This window comes from Callorhinus ursinus, unplaced genomic scaffold (assembly GCF_003265705.2).
Source record: "Callorhinus ursinus isolate GAN/ISIS: 27379988/994484 unplaced genomic scaffold, GSC_fseal_2.0 scaffold3, whole genome shotgun sequence".
In the NCBI taxonomy this organism is placed as follows: Eukaryota; Metazoa; Chordata; class Mammalia; order Carnivora; family Otariidae; genus Callorhinus; species Callorhinus ursinus.
The window spans coordinates 60,697,576-60,717,046 of NW_027397065.1; the positions used below are offsets into that span (position 1 = coordinate 60,697,576).

General features: G+C 39.2%; 1 protein-coding gene across 2 annotated transcripts in view; it reads left to right on the forward strand.

The window, feature by feature from the left end:
- The window catches only part of PLCXD3 (phosphatidylinositol specific phospholipase C X domain containing 3), a 167,591-nt gene extending 153,475 nt beyond the window's left edge, over positions 1-14,116 (forward strand). Inside the window, exons 3-4 of one of the 2 annotated variants that reach the window (XR_012377594.1) lie at positions 4,683-7,195; positions 13,938-14,116. Coding sequence is in view for 1 of the 2 variants with exons in the window: in XM_025866652.2 (XP_025722437.1) it covers positions 4,683-4,836 (154 nt within the window). In the remaining variant the exon portion in view is untranslated. Of the gene's footprint in view, positions 1-4,682; positions 9,080-13,937 lie in introns of those variants that run through there. The other variant, XM_025866652.2, reaches the window with a different exon arrangement.
- Positions 14,117-19,471: the final 5,355 nt, after the last annotated feature.

The window sequence follows — 19,471 nt, forward strand, 5'->3', positions numbered from 1 at the left end:
ACCCATTCTGCTTGTTAGACTTTGTGACATCTGAGACCAAGATTTCTAGTTCAACATTTAAATTCAATAAATGTGTTGTTTTTCCTTTGGGTTGCAGGGATTGTGGTAGGTACAGAGGACATACTGGTGACTATGATATGATTTTTGTTCTTGGAAAAGTGTGCAGGCACTGACAGAAATAGGCATGGAAATGGATCAAGTCAATGCTGTGTGCAATACACAGTCACAGAACTAGGCTTCAGGAGTATAAAGCATAAGGAAAAGAAAGGGTTCTTCCCACCCAGACTTGGATGGGAGGGATTGAGATAATGGCTGAGCCAAATCTTGGAGGGCAAGTAGAAATTAGTCAGACCAAGAAAGGTACTGAAGAAGGAATGGTATTTCATAGAAAGGGAAGGCCTGAAAAAATACTGAGGCATGAGACCACAGTGTGTGGTTAAGGCAAAATAACAAGCCTCTCGGTATTGCTGGAGAAGAAATTAGCATGTAGGAAGTAGTAACAAATGAGGCAGAGGAGGGATCTGTGTAGTAGATGGTTTGAGGGAGGTAGGGACAGAGTCGTCCACACTGCTGAAGAACTGGGTGTATCTTGTAGGGGAGAAAAGACTCTGTGACAGTTTTTGTAAAGGAATAAAGCATGCAGATGAAAAAGAGATTGTCCTGACTGTAGTGTAGAAAAAGCAAAAAAGGAGTCTGTGGGCAAGGCTATGGCAACATTTCTCCAAGAGAGATGAAGAAGGTTTGAACTCCCGGGTGGCTCTTGGGAGCCACAATCACAACAGCATCCTCCAGCAGTGTGCAGTATATCTTTGTTGAATGAATGAATGAATGAATGAATGATTTAAAAAGCTAAAGCTTAACTAACTTATACCATGGAAATTGTGACATTGAGACAATATTTTATTACCACCAGAGTAGGGTTTTCAATTCACTCTATTCAACACTAAATGTAATCAAAACTTGGCAGTTAGTTATTAAGTTGCATTGTCAATATCAATATGGCAGCCAAAGTGGCAAAACTTGATTTTGGGGAGGGCAAATAAAAAAATTTACTCTTCTTGTGTTTAAAACACAGCTATATAAGAAGTATATCAGCAGAAACACATTCTATCTGCGGTATATCATGGAGTAGGAGGGAGAGCAGAAAAAAATATTCTTAAAGGCTCCATAGGAGGGCAGTAATGAAAATGCATTGAGAAATGGCACTCCAAAAAATTATTACACCTTCAGTAGCATCCGCTAGTTTTAATCCAGGAGATTGACTCTTTTTGTTCACATAATTCTACTTAAGACCATCTGAGTATTTGAGATTCAACCTGGCATTATTGCTTGCTTTGTCTTTGGTATCATACTGACTTTAGGAAAATATATCTGAACAGAAAAATAGAAGTATTCCCACGACTCAGAGAAATGGCATTTTGAATGTAAAACTCATTTTTTACCTGAGGCCCACAAGCCATTCCAAAAGGATGTCTCATCGATCCTCAGAGCAATCTATTTTATAGGGAAACAGAGCAGAGCACTCTTACGTTCTAACATCTCCCTATGGGGATGATAATTAGTTGCTCTAAATTCAGGCCCAGGAATTTTAATCTTAGAGTAGCAGAAGGCATCCGAGGAGCTGTTTTTGTGGTGGTCATGGTTCTAAGATGGGAATTGGTTGTTCTGGAACCTCCTGTGACTTAGTACCTCAAGGAATCTGGTGGACCAGCTACTCAATTAAGGTCAACACAGAGTCAACACTGGCCTCAGTGTTATCCCATCCATGACACCTCCCACCTCCCACCCTTTCCTCCCAGGAAATGCCCAATTCTGATGCTTTGTCCACAGAGTGTCTGCCTTTTCTAAAATGCCAAGGTGATACTGCATTCACAACACAGAGATATCATCTGCTCCAGCAAGTCCAGAAGAAAAAGTAATGGCATTTGAACCCGAGTGGCGACACACACATTGCCACTGCATCTGTCTTTCTAATGAACTTGAACACACTTGCTTGCATCTGTGCTGAGGGATCAAGATTTTTCATTGTAAGGTGGAATTATCTTCTGAAACTGGTGCCGAGAAGACCATATCTCTCCACCTACCAGTCTATTCTCTGAAGGCATTGGGCCTTTTAGATCCATGTTATACGCTTTTAGAAGCAATTGGATCCTCCTCTATCTGGGTCTAATGGGAAAAATGTATATGCTGAAAAACATGGATCAGAATTTTTAAGGGATGACCCACCAGATTACTGTAGTCCAAGGCAGTTGAGCCAGTTTTGCCTAGATGGCTTGAGTTTGCTTAGACTAGATTTGCTTTCTGAGATCTGGAGAAATGCACATGTATTACATCCCACACTTTGGCTTCACAAACCAAAAGGGGCATGGTTTCCTTTTTGTGCTGATTATCACGATGATTACATTCTCCTGATTTTCCTTCTACTTCTGTGCCTACTTCTCTTTTTCTTTTCTTGAATCAAGTTTTCCAGCCAACCCTTACATGCTGCTGATCATCTTTTCTCCTCTCCTTCTATAAAATCAGGTAACCTTATCTACTCTCATAGCTCTAACTATGCTATATGACGGCTCTTGACAGCTCTGTGTCCTGACTATCAGATCTGTACTTACCTACCAACTGAGATCTCAATTCATGTGTCCCAAAGTCACTTCAAAATCACGGTCTCAGACCAAACTTAGCACATCCATTGGAAAGACTTCCCTCCTGTCTTTCCAAGATTGGAGAATGATGTCCGCCTGCCAGAATACTGCTAGCAATCTAGGCATCCACCCATGGCCTCTTTCTCCCTCTCCATCCCACCCACATTAAGCAAACATCATTTTATCTCCTCAGTTCCTTTCAGTTATCTCTATGGCTGCTGGTGCCACATAAGCTACCACTGTCTCTGGTCTGGATGACTTTGACAGCTCCCTACTTGTTACGCCTGCCCCTCCTACAGTTCTGTCCCATTCATTGGCCCACACTGAAGGCAAGCCACTCTCCCCAAATCACAAATCTAAGCTTACGATTTCCCTAGTTAACAGCTGACAGTTCTACATTTTGAAAGCCCTCTTTCATCCGGTTCTTATCTCCTATCTCTCCCAACTTAAGACTTCCTTAAATTTGATAACGTAACTACCCTGAGATTCCTACCCACCCCCTCATTTTCTCATCCCCTTCTCGCCTCTCTCCGTCCCTCTCCATCTTACCCAAGCATTCAAAGTTCACATCGATTTCCTCACACTGTTCTTTGCTGTCGAACTGTCAGCTCTCAGGGCTGCTTCTTTATCCATTTCCCATGTAAACCTCCCTTCCTGACACTTGGAGTCAGAGTAGGTGTCACTTCCGTGTGCTTCAGAGGATACCGCACAGCCATGTTAACATCCCCTGTGTCTCCCTGACCACGTGCCCTGCTACCAGGCACACACCATCCTGTCTTCCTGATCCTCAACATCCAGGGAGCAGGCTTCTGAAAAGTTTTCCCTGACTTCTCAGGCCAGACTCAGTGACTCGCCTTTATGCTTTCATGGTAATGAGTCATTTTTTTTTTTTAAGATTTATTTATCTTAGAGAGAGAGTGAGCACAAGCAGGAGGGCCAGCGGGAGAGGGAGACAGAGAATCTCAAGAAGGCTTCACGCTCAGCGCAGAGCCGGACATGGGGCTCGATCTCACGACCCCGAGATCATGACCTGAGCTGAAACCAAGAGTCGGATGCCTAACTGACTGAGCCACGCAGGCGCCCCTGTAATGAGTCATCTTTTACGATGAAAGTCAGGTTGTACTACTCTTCCCCGCAAGATGTTCCAAAGCCTCCCTGTTTCACTCCGAGTAACCCTCAAAGCCCTTAAAATGGCCTACAGTGCCCTGCAGGCTCGGCCCTCTTGCTTCATCTTTTACTACTCTCTCCTTCCTTTTTCCAAGTAGGCACGCTACACCCTTAGGGCCGCGGTGGTAACTGAAATGCTTTCCCTAGATATTCATACATGACTGACTCCCTTGTATCCCTTTACTTTTGCACAAATGTCCCCTTATCAATGAGGCCTACTAACCCACCCTATTTTAAGTTGTCATCTACACCACCCCTCTCTACCTGCACACTCCGAATCCATTTTTGTCCCCATTTTTATAGCGCTTATTCCTTCTTATCATATGATATCAATTATTTATGATTTTGCCTCTTTGTCCTGATTGTATTATGTTAAAACTTTTTCTTTATCCACTTGCCCACCACCAAATCATGCACTCTTTGGATGCAGGGGTTTTTGCTGTTGTATCTAATTACAGTACCTAGCACATTTCCTGAAAATAGCCGGCTCCTAATAAATGTTTGTTAAGTGCATGTATTCATCTCCGACCTCACCACCCCATAGCTTTGCAGGGTTTCCAGTCACACCATGCCAAACTAGAATGTGAGTACAAAAGTGTCGTTTTCTTAGTGGAGAGGCTGCACTGTAAACTCACACATCTGAGATCTCCAAAGATGAAAAGTCCAATACGGACCACTACGGTGAACGTTTCTCCTGCAGAGTCCCTTCAGAGGTTAAAAATTTACCATTGTCCGTTTGGCTTTTTTCTCTATTCTATGTCTATAATTGGGGCATTTATTTTGGTACATTAGAAAACTAAAGGAAAGCCTAGGTAGCATAAGCTTGAAAAATAGTATCTTGCCTTCCATGACTTCTCTTTTTCTTTCCTTTCTCAGAGCTCTTCCTGCCATGATGCAGTGGGTCCGCACTCAGAAGCCGGGAGAGAGTGGTATCAATATTGTCACTGCTGATTTTGTGGAACTTGGTGATTTCATCAGCACTGTCATAAAGCTCAACTATGTCTTTGATGAGGGAGAAGCCAACACTTGATAGTACCATTTGGAACATCCACGAGTAAGACAGAGAAGACTCATTGTATTAGGCATATTATCTATAAACGCTCTGATCTTCCTATTCCACTGGGTGTCTGAGGGGATTAGACTGGTAGTGGGTGGGAAAAGGGGGAAACCATTTCTTCAGTGATTGTTATCATACTGCATTACTATAAATATTTCATTTCCCATTTGATGAGCAAAATCTGCTTCTAGTGTTAGGGATAAAAAAAGACCGTGAATTTTGTTTCTCAGAATTAGTCTTTGCAACGTATATCTGATGAATGTTTACGTGATTGCATTTCTGATTTCAGCCTAGGGCTCCTACACTGATTCCTCTAACTGAACCTTTCCACTCGCTCTCTCGCTCGCTCTTTTTAATCAGATGCCGTATGGGACTCAAAACAATTGAATGCCCAACGTAATGTGTATTTCATTGATGTACTGAATTTTTTTTGTGTGAGACTTGGTATAATATAATATCCTCTAGTCATCTGCATTTGGTCGATCATTGCTAACTTTTGGTCATAGAAAATATGTATCAAGTCAGTTTCCCTGCATCAGTAACATTGAAGGACATAATCAGTAATTTTTGTGTTATATGAAAATAACAGTGTTTCATAGTATTTCTATTTAAGGCAGCTATAAATATAGTGTAAAAACTTTTTTGGAAGAACAATTAGTGCCAACTCTGTAGTGAAAGATGGGGGAGGGGGGAAGAGATGGATGCCATTTTAATTCAGGAATCTCTTAAATAATATTGCCCTGCAAATGCTCAGTAAATGAAAAATCATGACAAATGTGTTTAAATCGGGAAACTCTGAAAAGAACTCTTACAAAAATCTCCCCTAACAATTCTCTTGATTTAAAAAAAAAAAAAGGTAGAAAAAAAGAAGAAATGAATAAAAGATTGTGCAAGCTTTCCCATGAAGTTGGGATCTCCAAACATGTAATTCTAAGTCCCAGATTTTGAGGAACATATTTTGAGAAGCTTCGATTCAAATTTTTACTTGAAGTTGAGGAAAGACGAAAGATGGCAAAAAGAGCAGTTTTTGAAACTATGCCCATAAAATCTCAAAGATCATGAAATGTCTTTAGGAGATTCTTACATACACGTGATCTGGGCAGATGCACTGAAAATTAACACTGACCCATCATTTCTGGATTCTGTCCTACCCCAGGATAGAGACTGGGGCAGAAGCAAAAGTTTTACAGAACATTTCAGTGTCCCAAGATTTGATAGTCCGGGTCTACGGGGAAGAAAAATGGTAGCAGGACTTTGAGCCTCGCTTCCTCCATGGTGTCTTTGTGATTTTTGACAACGCTAAGATGATTTTTGAAAAGCACAATAACCCTCAACTATGTGCCTCACAGGAATATTGTGAGGCACAACTAAAAATCTATAAATTGCTGAAATTCTTATAATTATGAATTATTTTATCTTCATGTTTAGAAATAATTGCACCTCAGTAGTCCCTTGGGAAAATGCGGTCCACGCAAAGTAGGACCATAGAAAAATAAAAGCATGCCCTCAGTTTTTAATTAATTTAAACATAGGGCATGTGGTTTAATCTCTTAGACCTAGGCAAGGGGGTTGATTATGTCAAGATTGTGAATAATCAAGAGCTGGTTATAAGATTATAAACACTCATTGTCAAAAAATAGTATTTATAAGCAGCTTCAGGGAAGCAAGAGAAATTGTTTATACTGAAGAGAATGTTTATGCAGAGTGTTTGGTCTGCTCAGTAGACCTGGTAGTGTGCATATACATGCAACAGTTCCACATTCCAGTTGCGCGTCTATGTCTCACTACGCACAGTATGCCAGCGTCCACCCGTCCTGCCAGTGGACAGATACAAATGCACACAGACAGACACACAGACGTGGGCAAACATAGCTACAGTTCTTCTTTTCAAGCAAAAACACTGATAATATTAAATAGTTTAATTTTAAGACCGAAACCCTCAAGGTATGAAAAGAGTGATGAGACCTGTGAAAGTAGAGTGGCTGACCATATTCAAATATTTTTGTAAAAATATTCTAGCTTGGGACTTAATTATTTACAAATAGAGTTTTCTTTCCATCTTCCCTCCTCTTGCGGTTTATTGTCTTTTTAGCTCTTTCACCTGCTCTTAATGTGCAATTGAATATGAATCCTTTTTAAAGGACTATGGATTATTGAAATTTTCATCCTGTAAATTTGCTTTGTGAGCAGATTTTCTCTCTGACAGTTCATTATTCATCCCTCAGGAGGATCTTTAGCCAAGCACACTTGCAATGACACAAGGATTTAACTTATAAATATGACAGAAAACAAAACTTTCAACATATTAATGAAGAATGAATAAAATATAGAGGTAACTATGTTGTATTTTCTTGAACTAAATGCTTTCTTATAATGTTTGCTTAGAATTAGCTTTGTCACATTTGTCATTTGGGTGCTGGAAAAAACAAACATGCTGAAGCTTTAGACTAATTGTGCAGTTTTTTAACTGGAGAAAGCTTTTTATTGCTATTAATGATATGCACACAGAAACCTTGTTTGACAGAGGGTACTTTCAAGTCAATGCTATGGTTTCCATGTGGACATACAGTCCCTATGTAGCAGGCACCAAGAGTAAGTGGACTTGCCTTAATTTCTAAAGGAGGGAACAGCTGGGTCCTCCAGCTAGAGGGAGAGTCACCAGGAGGGAGTCCTTGGAAAGGGGAATGGAGAGAAGGTGCCTTTGGCTGTCTTCTGTCCATTGGGCCTGCCTTGGAGCACATTCCAGGAGCAGGCTGTGGGCCTTAAATAAAAAGTGGGGGTGAGAACTAGTAGTATGCCCTCAGAGCTAACCCTCAGCCTATGCTCCTTTGTCTTAGCAAGGCATTGTCTTTCCAGAGAGCTAGGAACACAAGGGCTACAAATAGGCCCCAAGATAGTAGGAGATACATCTTGGTGCACTTTTTTTTTTTTTTTGCTTTTTCTTGAGACTTTATGTCACAAGTCCTGCAAGGCAAAAAACAGAAACAAAATCCAACTTTTACCCAATCTGCAGCAGGAAATCAAAGAAGCGGGTGGGATGAGGGGAAAATATGCAAGGAATATCATTTTTTGGGTTTGCTTTCCTATCTGTAATTTTGAAGGACCAAAATGGTGAACACTCCTGCCATTATCATTTCTGTCTCCCTTATTACTACACAATCATATGAGTGCAGAGAATGAGGAGCCATCTTTTAAAAGCCTTAGGATATTCTATATGATGACCTCAATATTCACTTTCAGCCATACTGGGAAAACTCACTTTTCATGGAGCGCCACCTAACAGTGAATGTACTAGAGCATGAAGTGTTTGGCATGTGTGCGCCTGTATGTGTACACACGTGCAAACACACACACACACAAACACACACACGCAAACACACACATACACACACGCAAACACACACATGCAAACCCACACACATACAAACACATGCAAACACACACAGACACACATGCAAACACACACACATACATACACACACTGGATACACATCTCACACACACACACATTATTCAAGTTAAAACTGCACTCTCTAATCACTCAACTTGATTCTATTGCCATTTTAACTCTTAAAATCAATATTTCCTACATTAATGGGCATAAACATACTTCAGATATTTAAATATTTAAGAGAGAAAAAAATCACTAGAAAACCAGTGAACAATGAGACCATCATAAATCAGAAATGCCTAGCAGTAATAGTCTAAATACATTGTCAATTATACTTCAAGCTGGAGAATTGAAGATGGACTTGAATATAAATTACAAACAAACACTCATCTTTACCTAAAGCTGTTTTAAGTTCTTTGAGGTCCTGACATGTTTTAGCCAGTTACCGGTTCAGGTTCTCCCCTGTTAGCATTCCAGACTGGAAAGTTGAAAGTCTCAGGAAATGCATGTTCTCATGAGTTTCCAGTTCTATAGTTTTACAGATTCAATGACACAATCTCCTAACATTTGGTTACTCATCCAAATGAAAGCTCCATAGGTAGAGTGCTTGAGTTTTGAATTACTAACAGAAAATAATGCACAGTGTCCCTCAGGATATGCTAAGCAAGGGTTTTAAAAGTATTTTATTTTACAGCACTTTGGTCTTTTCAATTAGATTTCAGTGCCACAATGGTGTAAATGCTATATTTGCCATAACTTCTTGGTGGCTCCTGTGTTACATACAATTTTAAACAATGCTCTAAATTGTTTGTTTCCCCAACAACATCAATAAAATGTTCTGTAGAATTTGTAAAATGTATTGATTGAGTCTGTTGAAAATTGTGCAGTTTTTATTTCATTTGTGATATATTTCATAGGTGTTAGTTCTAAATGTATATTTGTATGAGTCAAAAGTATGTGCTTGTATGTGGTTCGTGTGTTAATATATTGTATCTTACAAAAAATCAAACTTATCCTAAAGAAAAAGGGCACATTATGACCAGCCTTAATTCATTGCCATTTTTTGTTGTTGTAATTTGGGATTAAAATTTAAAGAGAAATTATGTTTTTGTTTAAAATGGTCTTTTTTAGAAAAAAATCATATGAGGAATGTGCTTTAGAAATTATCTGAGTTCCCCCAAGCATAAATAGTTAAGCTTGTGGAGCACCTGAAGCTTCTCAAAAGTTTCCAATGTCAGTCATTTACTAACTTCATTATCATGCAAAAACTGAGATTCACGTTTGTTTCCATCAGCAACAGAACCAGTACACTTCAAAAGCTGTTCTTCCAAACTTGGAACCATGTGAGGATAAGTTTGTGAGGATGTTTTCCATGAAAAATTGTTTCTTCAATTTTGCTTTTTAAAGATTGGATCTTCTCAGTTAAGATGAACTGCCTAGGTTCTATGAGAGTCACTAAAGACCCATCAACATTAGGTGGTTCCAGCATGGTTCCCTTCTCAAAACACAGGCATACAATATCCTTTTACACCTTTGTTATCTGCCTACATGTAGTCTAGCAATGGAAAATGCATGACTAATTCAAGGACCTGCATGAGTTGTCATGCTCAAAGCAAAAACGTTGTAATCTTCCTTGAGCCTGGGAACTAGGTGTGGAATATTAACCAGTCTTCTTATTTCCTCTTCTTTCTCTATCCTCAGTTATTTATTTTCCATATTTAAGCTTGCCAGATAAAACACAGGACACCCAGTGAAATTCAAATTTCAGATAAGCAATATTTTTTAGTATAAGAATTTCCAAAATATTTCATGAGACATACTAAAAACTTATTCATTGTTTATATGAAGTTCAAATTTAACTGGATGTGTCCTGTATTTTTTTTCTCTGGCAACCCTATCTATCTTGCCTCTCTCTTTTTCAGTTGGACTCCCTCTAAAGGGTGAGATTCTACCTCCTAAAGCCCTATATTATATCTCATGGAAATCTATAGTCCTAACACCCTTCATGAAGGAAAATGTTGGTGCATACAAAGTTCCATGGATGCTTTACAAAGGACCAACTCAAATAGACACGGCATAATCAGTCAAGCAAGTGCCTCTATAAGATTAATGCTACTACATTCAAAATTTCCCTTTACCATCCCGTTGCAAGATCCAGAGTCTCCCCTACTAATCCCTTAAGTAACATTCCCCAGTAACTGGGACACCCAAAAACACTACACGTTAAAAATTCCCTGGAAAGTGGTAGCACCTTCCAACTCAATACCAGGACCTCTTTTACAATTCAATTTCTCCTTCATTCAGAGAGGTAAACTAATTCATTACTCCCCTCATTAACACCCTACCACAAATTACTTTTATCAGTTTAGAACCGATCATCTATGGAACTACAGAAAATTTGACCTAGAAAAAAAACAAAACTCTCTTGATTGCTGAAAAAAAAGAAGAAAAGAGCCTGGGATATAGATATATAGATATAGCCTCAGAAGACTGGGTTGGAGTTGGGCAGGGGATAGAATATGGACCCTGACAATGAACCAGTACCTGCCAGGGAGATTTGCCAAAGCAAATTATAACAACCAGCATTTTTTTTTTTTAAGAAATTGAGAACTCAAGACACCCCAGGGTAAGAACAATGAGATCTAAGGCCAGTTTCTAGAACAGTTTGCAGAGAATAGAATTATGCTGGAATTCCTAAAATAGAGTTTTCAAAGACCATTGTATCCAACAGTGAATCCTTGATGTGGTCTGAATGTGGATGGAGTTTTGGAACATTTTTGGTACCTACTTCCTCTCTTGAAATTCCTATAAGTGACAAGAAAATCCAAATTCCTTAATATAACATTTCCATCTCATGGTCCCTGCTTGTACACATTTGTATTGATTTGCTTCATTTCTAAAGGATGGGAGTTTGCAGAGCTGGTGACATTTCCTTCATTAGACACCAGAAATTCACCAGAGGGAGACGGATCTGTGCCTTCTCTTTTTAGGATCTGGTCATTGATACTTTAATAAATGTGGTGTAAAGAAAATACATGCCTACCAATGTTCTGTTTAGCAAATGTGAATTTTTTGGATAAGATTGTTGTTCTTAATGTAAAAAAAAAAGTTTCTTTGTATCCAGTGAAATGCCTAATAAAGTCCTGGTACCAGTTATCTTTATTTTTTCTTTCATATTCATCAGTGCTTCATTATAAAGTCCAAAAGTAGATCTCTTAAATAGAACATGACTCAGAGCATGAGAAAATATAATCATTTTTTGAAAATATGAATCATCATATAAGGATTTCCTCTGTGAAAGGATATATTCTCCACCAATAAGGCAATGCCATGAATATTTCCATTACATCAAAGTTAGATATCTCCAAAGTCTGATGCTCTTAGCTTCTGATATTACCACAAAGAAGACCAATATCAATATAGCAATATTACTTTAGTATTATTATTATAAAATGCCATCTTGAGGTTAAAAGCTTAGGGTGAAGGAAATCTACTTTTGCTGAGCCTTCACTATACCCAATGCATGAAACACTCTTTCAAAAAGGAAATTGCCTTTGTATTTCACCAAATATACCCTATGTGCTGGGGTTAAGTCAGACTTCAAACAAAATTTAAGCATTGTAATAGTATTTTAAAGACAATCCAGCAAAACAAAACAAACAAACACACAAAAAAACATATGGTCTAAGATTATTTGGGGGGTGGTACTTGGACATAAGTCCCCTCAAAAGTTGTGCTTGTTATATACATTGGTGGGTTCATGACATTAGAGGATTTCTATTTATAAAGCTGTAATGATTTCTACATTTGTGAAACAGTGTATATCTGCAAATAATACTCCACATAATCATATTTTGTCCTTAACATAATATTGCTATAGTTTATCAGAGCCACTATTCATTTAGTCAGTTATTCAGCAAACATTTGCCAAATACCTGCTGTATGGTAGGCTTTCCACCAAGCACTACAACACATTTTTAAAATGTTCCTTAGGAAAATGGATGAAGCACATCTTTGGTACTTTCTCAATGGAACAAACAGTTGGCATCATTTTGTTCTTTAACAAATAAACAACAAACATACATTTATTCTCAATGAACTTTTCAAAATAATATCCCCAGATAGTAGAGCTGTTTGAACACAGTTGTTCCTGAAAACCTAAGAAGAAAAGGACAATTTCTACAGTAAGTATAATTGGAAATAGGTTGGTCAGGTCCATGGGTTAACGAAGAATGGATTCCCCCTCTCTTCCTGCCACATTCCCTGTCGTCATGCACAGGAGTACTTTGTACAAGCGCGGCTGCCCCATTCGACCTGTGGCTCTAAAACAGCAAAAGCAGAGGCTCCATCTCTTCTCCTTCCTCTCCTCACCTCCAGGACTTCACATGAAACTTTTTCTTGCCAGGAGAGGCTGACTTCATAAAGTAAAGCAGACCCCATAAAGAAGTGTCTCTTCCACACAGGGTAAAAATGGTGATGCTGTCTAGATCAAAAGAGTGGAAACATCATCTGGAGTGGAGGAAATGCTTCTTTTAAAGTAGAAAATAAGACTGTGGTTACTAAGACTGTGATGGACGGTTTCAGCATTAGCTCTGTCAGCATGCGCTTCACCAAAATCCTTAGTCATAAACCATAATAAAGGCTGCACTGGAATCAAGCTCGAGAAGCAAACCTCAGTGTAACTAGGCACCTTCCACCGTATTCATCCTTCGGTTTAGTGGATAGAAGTATTCCTGGAACCATCTGGAGCTAGCTATTAAGTAAAGGCGAACCACATTAAAACCACATCGAATTCTAGAAAGTGGGATTTAGTGCCCTAAGTGACAGGCAGAGGAAGGAGGTGAAGAAGTCCAATGCTGGCGCTTCCTGAAGAACTCCTTGTCAGAGCCCTTATTCTCCCCTCACATGTTTTACCTTATAGAAATGTGTAAACTTGACCTCCTGGGGTTTTACTGAGAAATAATTGAGAGAAAATCTTTTGCCTCAACACAAGTGCTCAGCTACTATTAAATTGTGCTCTTTCATTTTGAGAGGAAAGTGTGTCTGCAGACTGGTTTTTATTTTGGCATGAGGAAAAGGCAGAAAATATTAATATAGAACCAATGATCCTTTTCTCATTGGACTATAAGATGATGAGTCTTTGACTTAAACTTTGACAGGAGGAGGCACATCTTAGCTATTTCTGCGTTCCCAGGGCATGGGAGTTACGAAGACATGTTTGGAAACAATGAAATTAAATTGTGAGTAGCTGTGAGCCAGTCAAATGGTAGACAGAGTGCAGAGACAGAGCCAGCACAAGCTGAGCACAGTTTGGTTGAGGAGGGTTCAAAGAAGTACAAGGTGGTACCCTCCACCTCTTGTATTCCTTGGACAAATACTAACATTGGAGGAATTTAGGGGGAAATAGACTCTATGTTGTTCACTCCAAAGGCAGAAAAACCTCATCTCTTAGCCATAAAGTCAACTCAGTCGTGACAAAGAATATCCACCCAGGGGAACTGGCTTATGATGCATCTGTTAAAAAGAGCTGAGAAGGGGTGAGGGAGGGGATTACATTTTGTTTTGTTTTGTTTATATTATTTTTATTATGTTCAGTTAGCCAACATATAGTTTGGTTTTGGTTTTGGGTTTGGGTTTGTTTTGTTTTTGTTTACATTTTGAATTTTGACAAAATCTCTTGCAGAATTTTCCATGCTTCTTCTACTTCTGGATACAAGTGGCGTTGCATGGATACATTAACTAGAATTCCACAGACTCCTGCTTCTACAGAAGCCTCTGCTCACACACCCTTTTGGAAGACTTCCCTTCCCCACGCTCACCTGAGTCCCCAGGGGATGTTTCCTGCACGCTTAATAAAAAACTCCACATTTTCCGGCTGCTGGCTGTTGTTACTTCCTTGATGCTTGATGCTCACTTCAGCCTCCAATCCTGGCCTCTCTTCTACCAGATCCAAGAATCTGCTTGTCCCCAACTGGGCATGACGGCAAAGGTAAAGCCTTCAGGTGCCAAAGGCCGAGGATTAAAATAATCACCACCGAATGCAGGCAGGTGTGAAATGCTTCTCCTCCCTTTATGTTACATTCTCATAGAGGGACTCTAGCATCCTGATAGTTACCCAAAATCAGTTTTCTCTCTCTCTTTCTCCTCCCCCCCACCCCATTTTCTATGGGACTGGGACAAAAATTAATTCCAGTGACAGCCACCATGTTGTTCTCAAAGTCACTTCTCCCTTCTGAGGACCACGCTTTCTTTCTGGTCAAATTTATCTTCAGGGCACCTGGCTGGCTCAGTCAGATAAGCATCTGCCTTCGGGTCAGGTCATGATCCCAGGGTCCTGGGATCAAGCCCCAAGTTGGGCTCCCTGCTCAGTGGGAAACCTGCTTCTCCCTCTCTCACTGAGTTCCTTCTCTCGCTGTGTCTCTCTCTATCAAATAAATAAATAAAATCTAATAAATAAACTTAAAAATAAATAAATAAATAAATAAATAAATAAATAAAACACTTTGAAGTCTTGACTTTTCCATGAGATTGACTTTGGGGGAGGACTATATGACTGGATCTTTAATTTTAAAACCAATTTGGGTGGAGGAATTACTACTGGAAAAAAAAGGCTATGTAATTAAAACCCTTTTGTTTCCTAAACCTAGTCACCCTGAAACCACCAATAACTACTTGTTACTGGTTTCACAAATCAGTTTTATGTGTTTAATCAGTTTAATAAATCAGATTTATTTGCCCATCGATATGAGAGAGACCACGCAGAAGATGAAACATGGGTCATCTCACCAAACAAAGGAAAAAGAGAACTGCTACAGAGTTCTGTGAAAGGGTGGAGTTTAGATGGAATTTCAACGCAACACTATTTTAATACACTTGAAGCAAGTAAGGCTGTGTAAAGAATCTGGACTACAAAGTGGACCCAGGGTCCTATTGCCCTTGGCCTCCAAAGAAGATAGCTGTGTGAGAAACCCACTTCTCCAAAGCTCTGCTCCTGGGCTGTGAGTAGAGGCTGCATCAGAGTGACTTAGATCCCGCATGCAGGAGTGGGATGGCTCATTCTTACTGACAGAATTTCAAATAGCCACCATCACTCAAGAAGTGTGTTCTTAGGACACTTTAGAGCCATGGTATGTCCTTGGGAGAAACAGCATTTCCTGTTCACTTTGCCAAGCTGGCTTTATCTCTGCCTGTTATTCCAGCCTGATAAAGGCCAGGCAGATTTTACTTTCTCACTCCAAGCTAATTCTTCCCTTCTCAATTTGTAAGTGATAGAAAGCTAACTCAAGTTAATTTAAGTCAAAAAAAAAAAAAAAAAGGAGGGGGCTACTTCTCAGTCTAATGGAAACTGAAACAGAAGCTGCTTTGGAATAACTGGATGTGGGATCTTACACAGTCTCATGAGGGCTTGAATTTTCTCCATCCCTCAGCTTTACTTTCCTCTGCATTGACTCTATTTAAGTAGGGTTTTCTACACTGAGTCAAGATGACCAGTGAGCACTTCTCTTTCCTAGTAACTTCAAGCAAGAAACAGAATTGAATCTGACTGCTCTGAGCTGGGGCTGAAGTCAATTTCCCAATCAAGCCCTGCACAAATGGGAATGGAGTGGGATGGGAGATGGTTGCTTACAAGGATAATAAAAACTCTGCTACGAGGTGTGAGAAGGTGCTCCTGTCAGGCACCAAGACCCATGTCCTCCACCAAGGCTTTCCCTTCGCCTCTGAGATCAGGCCCTGGATGGGGGCACTGCCTTTCTTCCTCCTCAGGTTGGCCTGGGTTGCCTTGACTTCAGTTCTGAGTCCCAGAGGAGATAGGAAAGTAAAAAGTAACATTAAGTAGATTTTTAACTTTCATGTTTTAGAGGTGGGTTTTTTGTTTGTTTACTTTTTTATTTTAAATAATTTCAAACTTACAGAAAAGTTGCAAAAATATTTGAGAAAACTTTCACATAGACTTTCCTTGGAGTCATTTTTAATTAATTTCTTTTTAATGTTAGGCTCTTATCATCTGGGAAATAGTATGTTTTAAGGTATTATTCACATTCCAGAAGCAATTGAGATGTCAGTACTAAAAACTTTAAAAATCTATATCCCTGAAGCCGTTCATATAATAAAGTAGGTCTTCATTCAAAATGCACAATATACTAGAGCACCACAAGAATATTAAAATAAAGTCAGTGGTTTGTATAAAAAGAGGAGAGAGGAAAAACCCTAAGATGTAGAATATACGAGAGGATGCTAGGTGCGCTGTTTAGCCCAAACAAGATGCAGGCTAGGATTCGTGCTGTGGGGAAGTGACAGGCAATTGTGAGCAAGACTGTTTTCAGAAGAAGGTAATTCGGTGAAATTAATGGTTTTGTAATGGGAGAAATTATAGCCTTGGTAGCACCAAATCATTTCTCCTTAATCAACACTAATCGCAGGAGGTCCAGAAATCATCAGCTCTGTCCTTGGAGTCACTGTTGAAATTATGGGCTGAACCAAATCTACTTGATGTCTGAGATAAAGTAGTTCTGAATTAAGGAAGTGAATGAAGTAGAGTGTGGGTTGTGTAGGTCAATGTTTAGGAGCTCCATAGGATTTTCTGCAGGATTTCGTCTCAAAATTATTTATTAATAACTGAATTGAAAGCGTATTAGATGCTCCCCCTCTATTAAGATTCTCCACAGGGCCACATTTCCAAATTTTGGCTGTCTTTTCAGCAGCTACAATTTCTTATGATGCCGCAAAAAGGAAAAGGCCTTCTAAATAAAAAATATTATATAAAAACAAGTTCTCAAACTATCAGTGGAAATATCAAAAGCTGGCTAGCAGCCATGCGGACACAAATGGTTTTTGTTTTATTTACCAGTGAATCCCCAATACCTAGCCCACTAACTGTGTATTAGTTTCCCAGAGCTGTTATAACAACCTGGGTGGCTCAAAGTAACAAATTTATTCTCTCACAGTTCTGGAGACTGTAAGTCTGAAATCAAGGTGTTGGCACATTTGGTTGGTTATTGCTGGAAGATTTGGGAGGGAAAAAACCATCCTATGCTTCTCTCCTAACTTCTGGTAGTTGTAGGAAACCCTTGGCATTCCTTGGCTTATGGATGAATCACTGCCTCCATGCTCACATTGCCTTGTCCTCCATGCTTATGTCTGTGTCCTCTCCTCTTCTTATAAGGACACCACTCATTGGACTTAGGGAACACTTTAATCCAGTATGACTTCATTTTAACTAATTACATCTGCAAAGACCCAATTTCCAAAGTAGATTGCATTCTGAGATTCTGACAGATACTCTTCAACCTACTACCAATTAGTATATATCTGAAGAAAAGCTGAAATAACCACAGTGCATTAAAAAATAATATCAATGTATCATCCATCTTCCTTTTGATAAATTCCCCTATAGTTCAGTGGGTGGTTTAGTTGTTCAGTAAATTTAACTTAAATCAAAACAGTGTCAAATAAAATCAAGATACTAGTGTATCATGCCTATGTAATGAAGCTTCTGGCTTAGAGAGAGTATGGAAGCTCCCACGCCTTTTCCCCATGCCTTTCCCTATGTGTTTCTTCCATCTGGCTATTTCTGAGTTATTTCCTTTCATAATAAACCAGTAATCTAGTAAATAAAATGTTTTTCTGAGTTCTGTGGGCTGCTCTGGCAAATTAATTGAACCCAAGGAGGGAGTCCTGGGAATTTCTGACTTGTAGCCAGTTGGACAGAAGTACAGGTAACAATACGAACTTGCTACTGGCATCTGGAGTGTGGAGGACTTAAACTTTAACCTGTGCAACCTAATGCTATTTCTGGGTAGATAGTGTTAGAATTGAGTTGCATTGAGATGAATTCTTAGACACCCTGTTGGGTGTCTAAGTGCTTGATGTTGTATAGGAAGCTCTGCCAACACCCATGCTGGAGTTGGGTCCAGGAACCAAAAAGAGTTTCCCTCCAATGTGCTCTATCCCTAAAACTTAACGTTGTGACAGCTGACAAAGGAAATCTATTTAAAGGACCCAGCTATATTTTCACAACACAGGCAATGTAGTGTTGATTTGGAGCTATAAATTCATAACTGGCACATCTGGACATCAACTTCCTTAGTTTGCAAACTGAATTTAATTATCTTTCCATGGTTTAATGAAACATTCTAGACTGCTAACTTTAATCAGACTTTTGTTGCTTAATGAGATATTCTAGACTGCAAACTAACTTTTATGGGGAAGAGAGAGTTTCCCTAAATTATACAAGTGCTAAGAGAATGCCATAACACTGGAGTTCAGATATCTGAGGTGTCCTGTCTGTGACATTTCAACATAGTGATCTTCAATGTTGGGCCAATTACAATGCTTTTTATCTTTAATATGAATAAAATTGAAATCATCATTGCATAAAATTATTATTCTTAATTAAAAAGTCTAATTACTTTAAATTATTTCTTTCTCACTTCATGCTTTTTTTTACACTTTATGATGACATTGTTATTTCTTGATAACTGGTAACATAGGAGGATCTAGCTTGTATTAAACATCTTTTATGTACTAGTACTTTCTTTATCTCATCTTATTTAATTGTCAAATATTGACCTTGGAGTTTAAGTATGATCATCTCCACTTTCTTTATTGAAAGAAAAGACTTTAAGTCTAATAACTATCTCAAGCCTACGTGAGCTAATAAATGGCTGAACCAGGATGTAGATGCAGGCATATCTGGATCAATAACTCATCAGGCCCCCACAAAGCTCCCAGAAGAAAATAATACTAATGTTATTATCAGATAAAGGGCTAGTATCCAAAATCTATAAAGAACTTCTCAAACTCAACACCCAAAGAACAAATAATCCAATCAAGAAATGGGCAGAAGACATGAACAGACATTTCTGCAAAAAAGACACCCAAATGGCCAACAGACACATGAAAAAGTGCTCAACATCACTCGGCATCAAGGAAATCCAAATCAAAACCTCAATGAGATACCACCTCACACCAGTCAGAATGGCTAAAATTAACAAGTCAGGAAACGACAGATGTTGGTGAGGATGCGGAGAAAGGAGAACCCTCCTACACTGTGGGTGGGAATGCAAGCTGGTGCAACCACTCCGGAAAACAGTATGGAGGTTCCTCAAAAAGTTGAAAATAGAGCTACCGTACAACCCAGCAATTGCACTACTGGGTATTTACCCCAAAGATACAAATGTAGTGATCTGAAGGGGCACATGCACCCCAATGTTTATA